Below are 14,803 nucleotides of genomic sequence, written 5' to 3'. Positions count from 1 at the left end.
CTGGCAATGGTTTTGGTGATTAATTTTTGTTACAAGTTTGACGAGAAATCTTCAAAATTCGCCAAGCTTTTTTGTTTTGCTTTCAAAATGATACAATTATCCAGTTACGGCTCTTTTTAAATATGGCTACGGCTCTTAAATACTTCTGAGTTCTAAACTGCGGCTGTTACTGATACAGAGTTTGCTTGCCTCTGACATATGCTACTGAGACGGAAGAACTATCCTAAGTGGGAATCTGGAGTTACATTAAGCGTATCCTGCTTATATTGTTTTTTGAAAAGCGTACGATGGCTGAATCCCTTGTGGAATTACTTCCATGCTTTTACATATTACTAGCTAAAGTAGAGAAATTTCTACTTAGCTCCGCAAGGCAAAAAACAGCCAAAAATGGGATCTTATTCTATTGGTTATCGAATGATCTGCAAACTACCGTGCTTAAATTTTAAATAACAGTTTTGGATATGAAGTACTCTGTTTGTAAAATCCTTTTCTTGTTCATTTTTCCCTTTTTTACGTTCAACAGTGTACATTTTTCATAATTTTTAAAATATGAATACGAAAAGTAATGGAATTATATCCTGAATGCACATTCGACTGTAAGGGCCCTCTTAAGTTTTTGATCTTACTGCTCGCTGTTGTATGTAACTAAGTTTTATGTAATTTCAATGAAAGAAACTGAAATTTTGCAAACTATTTAAGAACTTGTGATATTGTAGACGAATTATTTACACTGCGCAAAAAAGGGAAGTTCTATATCTCCCGTTCTACTGGGTCGATTGACGAAATTCAAATTGCGTTTTTCATGTCACGAAAGCGCGACTGAGGATATATATGAGATTAATATATAGCATTGTTGTAACTTAGGTATTTTCACACAAAATCGGATTTTTTCGGAAGTAAAATACCATTTTTTTTTCATATTTCGGTTATACGAATCAAATTATGGCTAGATATTAAATTTTGTAATTTTTTGTAAGAAATGTAATAGAGACATTTACGGCGATTTTTTTGGGGGGGGGGAGGGGGGGAATTTTTTTCAGTTTGCGTCAAGAATAATTTACTTGGCAAACTTCTGAATTTATGACAACCTATTTTCCTTTCTCTTTTTTTCTTTCTACACGAGCGGAAAAATGGTCATCGTTCATACTTTGAAATAATTTCGGCAAAATGCGTAAACCACATTTGGCGATATTATACATCTATTCTCTTTGGTTAAAAAAATTTATAGGTTTTAATTCAAAAATTTTTTTAGAAAAATTTATAAAAAGTATTTTAAAACAAAATTTTAAAAATAAATCATAAAAAATGTGCGAATTGTATTTGGATTAAGCCTAAATTTCGAATTCTGGAAGAAGGAATTAAGTAAGTTTAATAAAAAAAAAAAAAAAAAAAAAAAAGAGATATTACCAAATTCTATTAACATTGAGGAGCTAAAATTTTGAGAGCTAATTTTTTGAAAACTACTCCTGCGATTGTATGGCATTTCGGCATTATTCGAGTCGTAGAATCGAAATAGAAAAAACAGCACAAAGTTTTTATTTTGTCATTTCGTTTTATTTTTAGCTTCGATGTGAGTTAAATTATCCATATTAAAATATAACCACGATGTACAGTTTTATTGTTAGAAGTGTTGAATTACATTATAAGGTATCTCTCCCGCCTTCTTGGCATGCCTTCGTGGTGTGGTGGCCTGCACACTGGGCGCGTATTCCAGAGGTCCGCGGTTCGATTCCCGGCGAAGGCGTTGCTAATTTTTCAGTACCTCTTGCCTGCTTCCAAAAGTGCCTAATGTCTCGTACAGCATAATAAGTAATTTAGCTAAGTAGACTTTTTTTTTTTCAGTGTTCAGTAAAACTCGCTTAACCGAACTTCTGTTAACCACAAGAGTAGAAAAAATACCCTTGAACCATTGGCTTCAAAAACCAGTCATTTTCATTTCTTTGCATTGTAAAACCATTTTCTCCCTATTCTATAGAATTTAAATTTTTTTTTTTTTTTTTCTTTTTTTTTTTTTTTAAGTTCAAAGGGGCTTTGTCCCTGAAGGACTATTGCTTTCGTTTCGCGATTTTGCGTCGAATCACTATCAACGACGTATCGCTTTTCAAATCGTTGCCACCAGTTACTATCGCCCTGTATTATATTTGAAAAAATTAAATAAGGAAGAATCTGCATAAATGTATGGATGTTTCTCGCATTGTGATAAAACAACGGTACCCAGAGCCATCCAATTTCGAACGACGTAATCCCACTGCGAATATGGGCATCTGAAAGCTCAAATTTGAAATTTGGAATTTGTTTTATTATCGATTTCATATTTTGTAGAACTTTAACGAATTTTTGATTAACAAATTCAACGATTTAAAAGCTAGCAATGGCATCACTGTATGGGGAGAGGATCCTTTCTATCTCAGCGCGGGGAGTGTGTCGGAAATTCTAAAGATATGATCATTTTAAAATTATTTTGCGATATTGCTCTTGAACTGAATTTTATGGTTTAAATGCAAAGAACATGATATTTAATAAATAAAGGTAACATACAAAACGTTAGAAAACTCCCCCTTTAGACGTAATTTAAAATCTGAAACGCTTTAATTTTTTTTTAAAAATAAATTAAAAACATGTAATCTCAGTATATTGCGTGCGAAAACAGTAAAATGTGTAAATCTGTGTTCAGAAGATGACTTCAAGTTCTTTGTATCGTTTAAAATTTACGTTTTCATGATAAGACTTTTGTGAAAATTGTTAGGCTACCGAAAATGAGGAAATCAAATATTTTATCAAATTATAAAAGCATTTTGTAATGTATCTGGTTGATGTTTTACCATTCCACTTGGAAATTTGGCGTTGACACTTTTCTAGAAGAAGGTCTTTGAAACGGAGAGCGTCCTATTATTTACGTCAGGTATCTTAAATTGCACGCAGGCCAAATGCAAGATCTGAAGGTAGCTGATGAGCCGCAATAAAAATAAAAAAATAAATAAATTTATAAATAAAAATAATTAAAAAAATAAATAAAAATCTGAAAGCTTGAAGATTTACATTTACAAAGAAACATTTTTTTAATTGTTTGTGTTACCTTTATTTATTAAATATCATGTTCTTCGCAATTAAACCATGAAATTCAATTCAACAGTAATATCGCAAAATAATTTTAAAATGAGCATATCTTTAGAATTTCCGATACACAGTCTAGAGCGCTGGAGATATTTATATATATGCATTTTTTACCCCATACAGTTTTGCCATTGCTCGCTTTGAAATCGTTGAGTTTGTTAATCAAAAATTCTTTGTAGTGTTACAAGATATGGTATCGATAATAAAACAAATTCCAAATTAGGGCTCCCAGATGCCCGTATTTGGTAGAGGATTACTTTATTCAAAATTTGATGGCTCTAGGTACCGTTGTTTTATCACACTGCGGCAAACATACATACATTTATGCAGATTCTTCATTATTTAATATAACACGGCCATAATATTTGGTGGCACCAATTTGAAAAATGAAACGGACATTACAATTTTTCAACGCAAAATGCCAAAACGAAATTAACGCCTTCTGGGATATATATATATATTTTTCAAATAGCAAAATTTGTTAGCTAAATTTAAAAATTCTTTCCTATATATTCGTTAAAACATATATATGTATAAATAAAGCAAGGGGAAAAAATCAAATTAATTCAGTAGTTTTCCTACTTGAAATCTAAGTTGGTATCTGCAAGTAATTTCTGTTGGTCACAATTTGTAATTCAAACGCATTGGCAGCTAAATATTAAAAATTTCTGATTGATGTTTATTCAAATATCTGTAATGTATTGAAGTAATCATTAATATATTTAACATAAAGTATAAATATGCGAAAACTTCCCGACAGGGACACAAAACATGCGAACAAATAATGACAACTTATTTTCTTTCTTTTATTTATTATATGACAACTTATTCTCTCTCTCTCTTTTTTTTTTATTATAATTTTCTGTGACGCATACAAAAAAATAATATTTGTATGTAAATAATTATAAACTTCTTAGCTTCTTATTATATCTTTCAACTACAACATCTCATAGCATTTGGATTTTCATACAGTTAAGCAATATTAGAGGAAACTTAGTAAAAAATATCTTCATCATGAATTGTGGAGGCAATATGGTTCTTTTCGTAGATTTATTAATATTCAACAACCAAAAAAACTGTTCACTTGTGAATGTGTTTCCTAACAAAGAGGTTATTGCAAAAATTCGTAACTGTGATGGTATTTATCTTTTGACAATTTGTATTCTCAGATCTTTGAATAAGATTTATATTACAACGTAAATTAATTAGTTTCATTTCTAGATATTTCGGAGAGTTACGTTCATTTTTGATGAGGAAAATAATGTAAAATTTGCACTCCAAACACTAAAATCTAAAAATTTTTCTTCACATTCTTGTAATAATTATAATTTTTTTACGGAAAATATACTCGTGGGCCGCATTAAAATGCTTCGGGGTCGCATGCGACTTGCCAGCCGCTAGTTTGAAAACAGCGATTTACGGGATAATATGAAATTTTTTAAAATTTACATTTTTATTATTTTTATGGAAATAAAAATATTTTACCTTTTTTAACTTCATAATCTTTTGAAATAAAATTCAAAACATTTAATTCCCAATTTAGACAACGGAGTACATAACTTGTTCGACCTACAAATAAAAATGCAGATAGGTTGTTGTCACAGTTTGTTCAAGTATTTTGAGTTTTATTGTTACAATGGGCTATATTGAAAACACGATGTTACTCGAAATGAGTCCACCTTAGTTAGTTCTGGTAAACTGGGCTCTTCAATACATTAAATTCACTTAAATGTGACGCTGAAAGTGATGCTGTGTCAAGCAACTTGGCAAAAATTGTTTTTATGTCGATAATTTATTTAAGCGCAATGACTGCTACTTTCTATTTTGTCATAGTTTTCTGTTTGTTATCTGAGGTATCCATATTGCCTTAGGAATAATAGTGATTCTACCGTACTACCTATTATAAAAATGTCGAAGAAAATGAAGTCAGTTGGACGATTCAAATGCTAAGTATCGAATAAGGCTGTTGTTATTGTTTGGTATTGCATTGCATTTTACCTTACAAAACCAATTTAACCTATTTCCAGCGCATTTTCAATTAGAAATCGCCCCCTTCTTATTAGAAGCGGCATCGAGGTCACAGCGAAATACAGTCATAGCAGCCAGTCGACGACGAGAGCCATTTTCATCCTAGAATCAAAAATCTCGCTCACAGAAAACAACCACCTCAAAATTATTGATTGCTTGCAACTCGTACCGCAAAGTGTGTCTCTTTAAATTCTTAATGGCGGGTAATCGTGAATAACTACAATAACCAGCAGCTAGGGATAAAGAGCTTCGAAATTACTTAGAGAATGTCTGGAAGGAAGTGTCGTTGACTTTTATTTTTAGGTTCGTTGCCGATCGTAGTAAAACTTTTTTGTTGTTGATAAGGTTGGCGAGCGTTTTCTTTTCGTGTTTATTTTCCTCCGTTTGCGAAGATAGATAACTGTTGTTTCCTTCGCAAGGGTGATCCATACTGGCGTCCACTTTGTAAACGCATCTGAAGTGACCCCTTGCGGCGTTTGTCTGAGTTTTGGTAAGTACTTTTATATATATATCATTGCGGGATGCTTCTAAGATCTAGTATTATTTGTTTTGTCCTTGTCATGTGAAGTTTCTCTTTTGAAATGAGGTGCACTGGCAAAATAAATAGGTCAACAACAGTTAAACATGTTTGCTTTATTTCTTACTCATGTCATTATTGTTTATGACTGCCATATTTTTATATTATGAATGTGGCTGATTGGAATATATGAAATATTCGAACATATAACATTGGAATTTTTATTTCATATTTTATTGCATATTTTTATTTAATTTTTTGTTATTTTTTCCATTGTAATATGTTTGATTATTTTATTTTATATTAAAATATATTACACTGGGAATTATTATTTAATTAAAATCTTCAGTTATTCTATCTCTCTATAAATATTATCATAAAATTTTAAAAACTGATATTAACGGAGGGGGGTTCTTACAAGGTCATGATCTTAATATAATTAACACACGGATGTATTATAATTAATTGCAAATTATATAATAAGGACAAAGGTATATAATAAGTAAATGGAAGATTAAAATAAACAATGGATTTAATTATTTACTTGTTCAACTTGAATAATAATTACCGTATTTACTTCCATAATTTTCCTCCTTTTGCTATTAATTTCACCGCTTGAAAACAAAAATGCGCGGTGTATACTATTTGAATAATAATTTTGTGTAAGGAAAAAGAATAGAAACATACTATTCTTTTTGCTTACACAAAATACATTCTTATTTGCGCATATGTTTTGCGTTCTTTCCATAAATCAGCAATTTCTAAATCATAGGCTGAAAAAACTAAGGGGAAAAGTTTTCGAGGGGGAGAAATATGTGAGTACGTAAAGTGTATATTAACAACAATAATAATATTTTATCATGGATTCATATTTGAGTGTTAGGATAAGAAAAATATAATTAATAAAAAAAGAATAATATTATAGTTCAGATTATGAGTAACTTTTTGCGATTTATTAAATCTTCAAAAAATAATATTCTAGTCCTCTACGAATATTCCTTTTAGCTATTGAAAATGGACTATATTATCTAGCTATTGTAAAAATTTCAGGCTTTTCTTTATAACATAATAATTTGATTAATTATAAACTGTGATTTTAAAAAATTATGTAAAGTGTTACATCCATTCAAAAGTATGAATTTTATCTTTTTCTACGAATTAATCCATTTTTACTATTTTTTAAATTAAATTAATTTTATAATATTATTTTTATACATTTTTACTGAAAGTCTGACATATCTAATGTACTCAAATTGAAGAAAATATATGTAATAAAGACTTGACATTTCTGTTCATAATATTGTTGTGATATAATTTGTAAATATGGTTTAAATTAAAATTAAAACTAAACAGGCCAAAAAAATGTAAGAAAATAAGCATTATATTATTAACTGTGCAAATTATAAATGGAGTTACATTTTTTAAACATTAAAATTTAAAAAAATTAAAAATAAAAATAAAGTCAAACTAATTCTATCGGTTTATTTTAATTTATATGAGGCAAATATGATTTTGATTCCATTTGCAGTTTAATTTTTTTTTAAATTTCAGTTTTTGAAATATTTAAGTGAACTCCATTTTTAATTTGGAATACTATTAATTTGCTCAATTAATAATATAGTGTTTATTTTCTTTTGCCTGTTTAGTTTTAATTTTAACTTAAACAATATTTAGAAATTATATATATATATTCTCGAGCTGCATGTTTTTTTAATAACCAGAGTATCTTACTATTTTTAGTATTTTTCATGTAATGTGAAATTTTATAATAAAGCATAATTATTTTACACAAGGCTGATAAAATTATATGCAGTGTTTTTAATACTGCAAATTATAATTAATACTGCAAGCCATAAAAACATACACTATATTTTCATGTAATAGAAGAGGTTTAAACATTTATTAAATGCAAATATGTTGTATTTTTGAATAATTTGTTATTTATATAAGCATTGTGTCCATGTATGTGTGCACGCTAAATTATGGTTAATTTATTCATCTTTAGGCTGCTGAAGATGCTATGAAAGCTGGCAGAAAAAGTAAAGAATTGTTAAGTGCTAGTGGTGTTGAAAGCCTTCGGAACACTGCGGGTGATAGTGGGAAAATTAACGGTGGACCTCAAAACTATCATAGCCAAGGAGAAACCCAGTCCCCGTCAAATCCTGCTACAATGCACCTAGGAAATCAAGGAGTAAGTTGCATTTTATGATGCTAGAAATAATTTTAGTGTTTTTTTTTTATTATGAGTTAATTCTATGAAATTAAACAAAAATAAATAAAACCTGTAGTTTGATCTTCAGATCTGTCTTTAGTTGACGATAATACATGGCTGTTTATTTTTTAATCTCGCCAAAGAAGTCGCCAAGGTGAAATGTAAACAAAAAGACAATGACGAAATATTTCACTAAGAAACCTTTATATAGAAATAAGAGTTACGCTGTACAAGCGAAACTCACGACAGTAATTATTTTGAAATTTAATAGCAAAAGCGGAGTGTACTTTTTTCCACCAGCATTATCTGAATTACTTTGAAAAAGATATTCATGTACATAAATCGCAGTAATAGAAAATAAAGTACTGTAAAGCAGTGTTTCTGAGACTTTTCGCATTCATGCCTTATCTGTTCATATTTGCGATTTATCTGCGTATCAGAGGCGGGGAAGATGGATTTGTATTGGGGAAGGTGGATTGGTTAGTTCTGTATAATTTAAAATTAAAATAATAATAATAAAAATTGACAATTAATGGCGCATATTTAAAATATGCGTAAAGACAATGCTTTTAAGTTGTATACCATTAATTTATCTTTCGATTAATTATTCTTTTTTTATGTGTTTATGTTTTGTGCTGCATGAATTATACAGTTAATATTTGTTATTTCATCTTTTTTTTTAATCGTTGCAAATCGTCGATATTCAAGTGTAAGGTGGCGCCATAGCCACAAGCACCTTAAGAAATTTCCGCATTCTCAATAGTCCCATCCGTCTTGCTGTATTAAGATTTATTACAGCCTCGCGTACAAATAGTTGTTGCTCTAGTGTTTTTTTTAAAAAACAGTTTTTTTAGAAAATATTGTAATAATGGAGTAATGATAAATTAACTTGAGTTACTATTTGTAATTAATTGGCAATTATAAACTTATTTATAATTACAGGTCGATCTTTTTAAGTACAAAACAATTGGAAAAAAGAGCTTCAACATTTCGCCAACAACAAAAATTGTCATCCGAATTTAGGCGGTTGCTATAGATTATTACAGTCAAAAGTCGTTAATCTGGACTCGTCGGGACTTTGGCGATTCCGGATTATCGATTTTTCCGGATTATAGATCATCAGTTTAAATCTCGTAAGATGGCATGCAGAAATTCTAAAATTAAAAATATGAAACCGTAATTTATGAAATAAAGAACAATTATGATCTAAAGGGTATCAAAATTTACAAAAAAAAAAAAAAAAAAAAAAGCTTAATATTTAATTGTTTACTTTATTAAACATTTCTTTCAATGTAAGTTGCTTCGTTTTATGTGATAATACTTTCTCTTTAATTCTGTAAACAAAAATAATTTCTTGTTTAGTTACAAAGTTCCGCTGTTCAAGTCCCGTTAATTGCTGTGCCGAGAATACCGACTAACTTGTCAATCGAAATATTTTCGTTTTCACTAACCTCTCTGTCACATTCTTCATGTCTTTATCCATTTTTTGCAGCAATTCCACTTTTTGTTTGATAAACATCGAAACATACTTTCGTTTTGTACGATCCTTTGGGAGCTCCAGAATCGGAAATTCTATTTGACATAATCGAAAGTTCAAGTTTTCTTTTATAGTATTGCTCTTAGAGTCTGCAAAAAATAATAAGCCGGATCCAATTCGAAAATTAAGGAACAACGCAATCATCAACATTAACTGAAATCGATAATTAGATAATTTTAGGTTATACCGTCCGTTATACATAAAACGCGCACGCGAAAACGTATTCTGCGCTTGCGCACACTCATATGCGCAGCCGTAAAAGGTCTTATGTGCACACGTAAACGCCTATGCACATGTGTCAACGCGGCGCATGCGCAGAAAGTTTTTAGCTTTGAGGTCCGGACTATAGATCATTCCGAATTATGGGTGTCCGAATTAACGACTTTTGACTGTATAAAGGGAATTTATTATTTTATTTAAATAGTAAACTTTATTATTAATCCAAAGGAGCTTTGTCCCTCAGGGACTGTTGTTTTTGTTTTGCGATTTTGTGTGGAGTCACGCTGAATGTTCGTTTCACTTTTCAAATTGTTGCCACCAAACATTATCGCCCTGTAATATATTTGAAGAAATTAAATAATGAAGAATCTGTATAAATGTATATATTGTTACAGATTTGGCATTTAAATAGCTAATGTTGGTAGAACTATAAATTAAATTGTTTTATTTCCCCCTGCAGTGCAGTGCGTAACGAATATTAGGAAAAAGCTAAGCCGGGAAATTAAAAATGAAAGATCACGTGCATTTATCATTTGATAAATAAATAACTCTTTTTGATTTCATAAAAATACCAGATTCTCGCGCAATTAAAAAGCTTATACAGTACAAAGTCCGAAATCTGGATTCTTCCGAACTTTGGCAATTTCGGATTTGGGATTTTTCCGGGCATTAGATCAGCAGTTTAAATCTGGTAAGATGGCATGCAGAAATTATACAATGAAAAATATGAAATCATAATTTATGAAATAAAGAACAATTATGATCTAAAGGGTATCAAAATTTGCAAAAAAAAAAAAAAAAAAAAAAAAAAAAAAAGCTGAATATTTATTTGTTTACTTTATTAAACATTTCTTTCTATATAAGTTGTTTAAGTTGCTTCGTTTTTTGTGCTAATACTTTCTCTTTAATTCTATAAACAGACATAATTTCTTGTTCAGTTACAAAGTTCCACTGTTCAAGTCCTGTAATTGCTGTGATAACCTTTCTGTCACTTTCTTGACTATCGGAAGCGCGCATTAAACGTGCATGCATAAAGCATGCAAAAAAAAAAGTTTGTAGCTTTGAGATCCGGATTATAGATCATTCCGGATAATGGATGTCCGAATTACGGACTTTATAATGTAATGACTCTTTTAAAAAAATGGCGTGGTTGACTGTAAAATATTATTTACAACTCTTTTGAAAATCTAAATGAACCATTATACTTCAGCTCAGTCCCCCCCAGCGAGATCAATAATGTATTAATATATTTGGACTTTTTGAATGGAGAAATATTATTTATTACTTTATTAAACATTTCTTTCAATATAAGTTGTTTAAGTTGCTTCCACAAAAAATTAAAAGAGTTCTTTTTTATAAAATAATAACAAATTAGAAGTTTAGGGAGCAGAGCAGTCTGCTACATTAACTGAAATGACTTAGAATCAGTAACGATAATTTTAGTCTAGCTTAATAGCGTCCGTTATACATTATTGGCTGTGTATCACAAGATTGGCAACGAAAGCCAAGTGGTTTCTCTAAATTTTGTCTTGCTCCTATTGTGTACTGAATTAAGCCTGAATTTCTCTACGGGTCCTAAATTCTGCTACAAAGCACCTTCCTAAGTTCTAAATTTTCACCGCGCCTAAACTTTGGATCCCAGGTGCTTTCCCTAAATCATAAAAAACTTCTCATTCCTTAATTTTGCTGCTCGGTGCTTCCCCAAATTCCAAAAGTTTCGTCTTCCCTAAATTCTGCCTTCCGGTGCGGACATATTCTGCCGCCGCTTCTGGGTTTACGGTGAATAACATATCAGTTAGTCTTAGTTAAAATAGCACTAAATGTAATCTTTTGGTTTAAGAGTTTCATTAACAAAATCTATTTTTAACATATGAAAAGAAATTTTTGTTGAATTTTTCTTCATCAACATTATAGCATTTAAAAATCTATAATCATCGCCAAACGTAATGTTAGCATAAAAGGTTGCCATACGCTTCTTATTCAATTACTAATATAAAAAAGTTTAGACATCACTGCATAAGTTATTACTGAAGCTGTCATGTATTGATAAACATGCAGTGATGAAAGCAAAATATAATAAATAATGACTTTCCAGGTCGGCGTCAGGGATATAAAATAGTTGAATGTTTCGGTTTGAGATGTATGCCAAGTAGATACTCAGCTAGGAGCCAAATTATTAATCTAACAAATTTATGCTTACATGATTATTTTTCCATAATGAGGTATTTTATGTAGTGCCTAAGTGAAATTAAGAATCGGAATTTTTAAGTGAAAATCAAATGCGCATGCGTAAAACATACAAAAAAAAAAAAAAAAAAAAGTTTGTGGCTTTGAGGTCCGGATTTTAGATCATTCCGGTTAATGGATGTCCGGATTTCTGACTTGTACTGTATAAGCGGCATGAAAACCTCTCAATTCGTTCGTTAGTTAGTTGTTTTAAGAGTTTGTTAGAAAACTGCTCTTGTTGACTGTAGCAAATTCGCGGATTAGCTTTCTCTAGCTGTTTTGAATTAACTTCTGTTGAACGTTTGAGTAGTTAAAAGATAACTACTGTGAGATATTGTAACACTGTATGAATATCTGAGGAAATTGAAGCATTTTGTTTTATTTATTGTGATAATTATAAATTTTGTTCATTTTTCATCGGACTTGTGCATTCAATTCATAACGAACCCTTACGCACGCAACAATTTTTGGTGGCAGCGGTGGTATTTGAATGCCAATAACAAGACCGGTGGAAGAACAATTAAGGCATTTGATATCAGCCTTTGACTCGTTTAAAGAAGAGATGCAATTTGTCAGGAAACGATGGAACCTGGCCAAGATTCCGTTAAGGAAGAAATAAAAGCCGTTCAAGCTGGTCAAGAAAAGATTGAAGCAGGTCAAGAAGAAATGAAAAGAGCAATTACTTGCATAAATAGAAAACAAATTTGAGGCTATGGAAGGCAGAATAGACGCGGTTGAAAATAAAGTGGGACAGATTGAGGAAAACGTTTCTTCTGTCAAAAGAAGAAATAGAAGGAAGAGTTTGTTCCACTCAACAACAAATTGAGCAAAAAGTAAATGACCGGGTTTCTGCGGTTGCCAAAGAAGTTGATACTTTAAAGAAATTCGTAGCGACGGCGGCAGGGAGCAATTCGGATGGTTTTAAATTTTTACCGATGTCTGCCCGTCCGTCTCTGAAGCTATCCACGTACGATGGGAAGACCTCCTGGCAAGTATATAGGACACAATTTTCTATAGTTGCGGAGCGAATGGATGGGATTCCCAAGCTAAGGCCTGTTATCACGCTGCTTCTCTGAGAGCAGATGCTGCGGATATCCTTCAGATACTTCTGAAAAACCAAAGGCTAGATTTCGAAGCTCTCTCCGGCGCATTGGAGCTGCGCTTTGGGGAGAAGTCTTTAAAAGACTACAGCAGGCTTCAATTAAAATCCCGTCAACAGAAGCCAACCGAAACACTTCAGGAGTTCGCCACGGATGTTGAAAAGCTGTCCCATTTCGCGTTTTCAAAGTGCCCGACAGAAACAAGGGAAATCCTATTCCTGCAATACTTTATCAACGGCATCCGGGATCCTGAAATACAGAAAGCTCTACGAATGGTGAATGTTAAAGTTTTAAAAAGCTCTCTGTTCTATGCCGTGAAATTCGACGCAGCCCAGCAAGCAACTCGTAGAGATCGCAACCCAGTCAGAGCTGTCCGAGTCCACGAGCCAGTGGATCAATTGATGGCTCGTTTAGATTATTTATCCAGACAAGTCAATGCTTTGATATGGAGTAGGAGTGAGAACAAAGTGGCTCTAAGGTGCTGGAAATGTGGTACTGAAGAGCACATGCGACGGCATTCCAGAACACCCCAGGGCACGGAAAATAAAACAGATGATTTGATAAGACCAGTAAATGCCTTGAGACGGAATATTGGTGAAAAGAAACCGACCCTAAAGTGCTGGAACTGCGGTGTTGAAAGCCACCTACGAAGGAACTGCAGAACACCCCAGAGCACGAAAATAAGGCATATGATTTAAACAGACAATTAAATGCCATGGGACGAAAAAGAATTGACAAGAAACTAAAGTGCTAGAACTGCGGAGCAGAAGGTTACGTGCGAAGGAACTGCAGAACACCCCAGAACATGGAAATTAAGACTATTTCCCAGCAACGATGCAGGAAACAAATGAATGACCATATCGAGGAACGGAGGTTGGCAGAGAATGAAAAACACCGCTTTAAAGCGCTCAAGATTTCTGCAGTGAGTGGCAGCAGTAATGGACTATCCATCGATGGGCATATCGATAGAGTTCCTTGCAATATGACCATTGACACAGGAGCTTAATGTCACCATCATTCGGAAAAATTTAGCTCAACAGTTTAAAGATAAACTCATTTGGAAGTCATCCTGTGTTACCCCCCAGAAAGCGTCTGGCGATGAAAGCTCCATACCTGGGAAGTTAAACGTGAACATTAATAAATATCTCAAATACCGTCTACCATCACACAGCATATGTGGCGGATATTACCGATCCATGCATACTCGGATTGGACTTTTTAAGGAAATACAATTTTCCCTTAGACTTCAAAAAGAATAAACTGCTTTCAGCATCTGAGGACATGACTATCCATCCTCAGAAGGGATCCTCACTTAGAAACGTCGACATCTTGTCTGAAAGGCCCTGCACAGAAAGCTGCCGATATCATACTAGGGTCGAAGAGAAACGCCAGACTACCGGCTATTCTCCATCCCAGATGCTCTTTGGTCGAGACATTTGTCTGCCTTGTGATCGCCTGTTTGGTCGCACTACGGATGCGCCTTCATTGCCTGAGGAAGACATCCAAGATGTCCAAGCCAGGTTTGAAGTGATGCACCGTTCTGCACGAGAGCGAGTCAACTTGGCGACGGAGAAAGTAAGGACCCGATGCGACACAAGAGCTACTGGACATCAATTCGACGGAGGAGACAAGGTGTGGTTGTGGAACCCGATTCGACGAAAAGGAGTCAGGCCTAAATTACAGTCACCTTGGGATGGTCCGCACACAGTCCTAAACAAGCCAAATGAAGTCGTAGTTCGGATCTGCAAATCATCGAACTCTAAACCTAAGTCGTTCATTACGACAGGTTAGCTCATTACTAATAGTAGTACATAGTGTAATAGTACGTAGTGTAAATAATTTTAAATAGC

General features: G+C 32.6%; 1 protein-coding gene across 2 annotated transcripts in view; it reads left to right on the top strand.

Annotated features, from left to right (window-relative positions):
- LOC118188929 (uncharacterized) overlaps positions 1 to 14,803 on the top strand; it is a 151,591-nt gene that overhangs the window by 69,324 nt on the left and 67,464 nt on the right. For both annotated transcript variants that reach the window (XM_085807253.1, XM_085807243.1), the window contains exon 5: positions 7,665 to 7,850. In XM_085807253.1, coding sequence (XP_085663379.1) covers positions 7,665 to 7,850 — 186 coding nt within the window. The remainder of the gene's footprint in view (positions 1 to 7,664; positions 7,851 to 14,803) is intronic.

This window comes from Stegodyphus dumicola, chromosome 1 (genome assembly GCF_044657685.1).
Source record: "Stegodyphus dumicola isolate Sdum_Otavi_A_Nest chromosome 1, ASM4465768v1".
NCBI lineage: Eukaryota > Metazoa > Arthropoda > Arachnida > Araneae > Eresidae > Stegodyphus > Stegodyphus dumicola.
The sequence above is the reverse complement of the archived record's forward strand: the minus strand, read 5'-3'. Positions and strand labels throughout refer to the sequence as shown.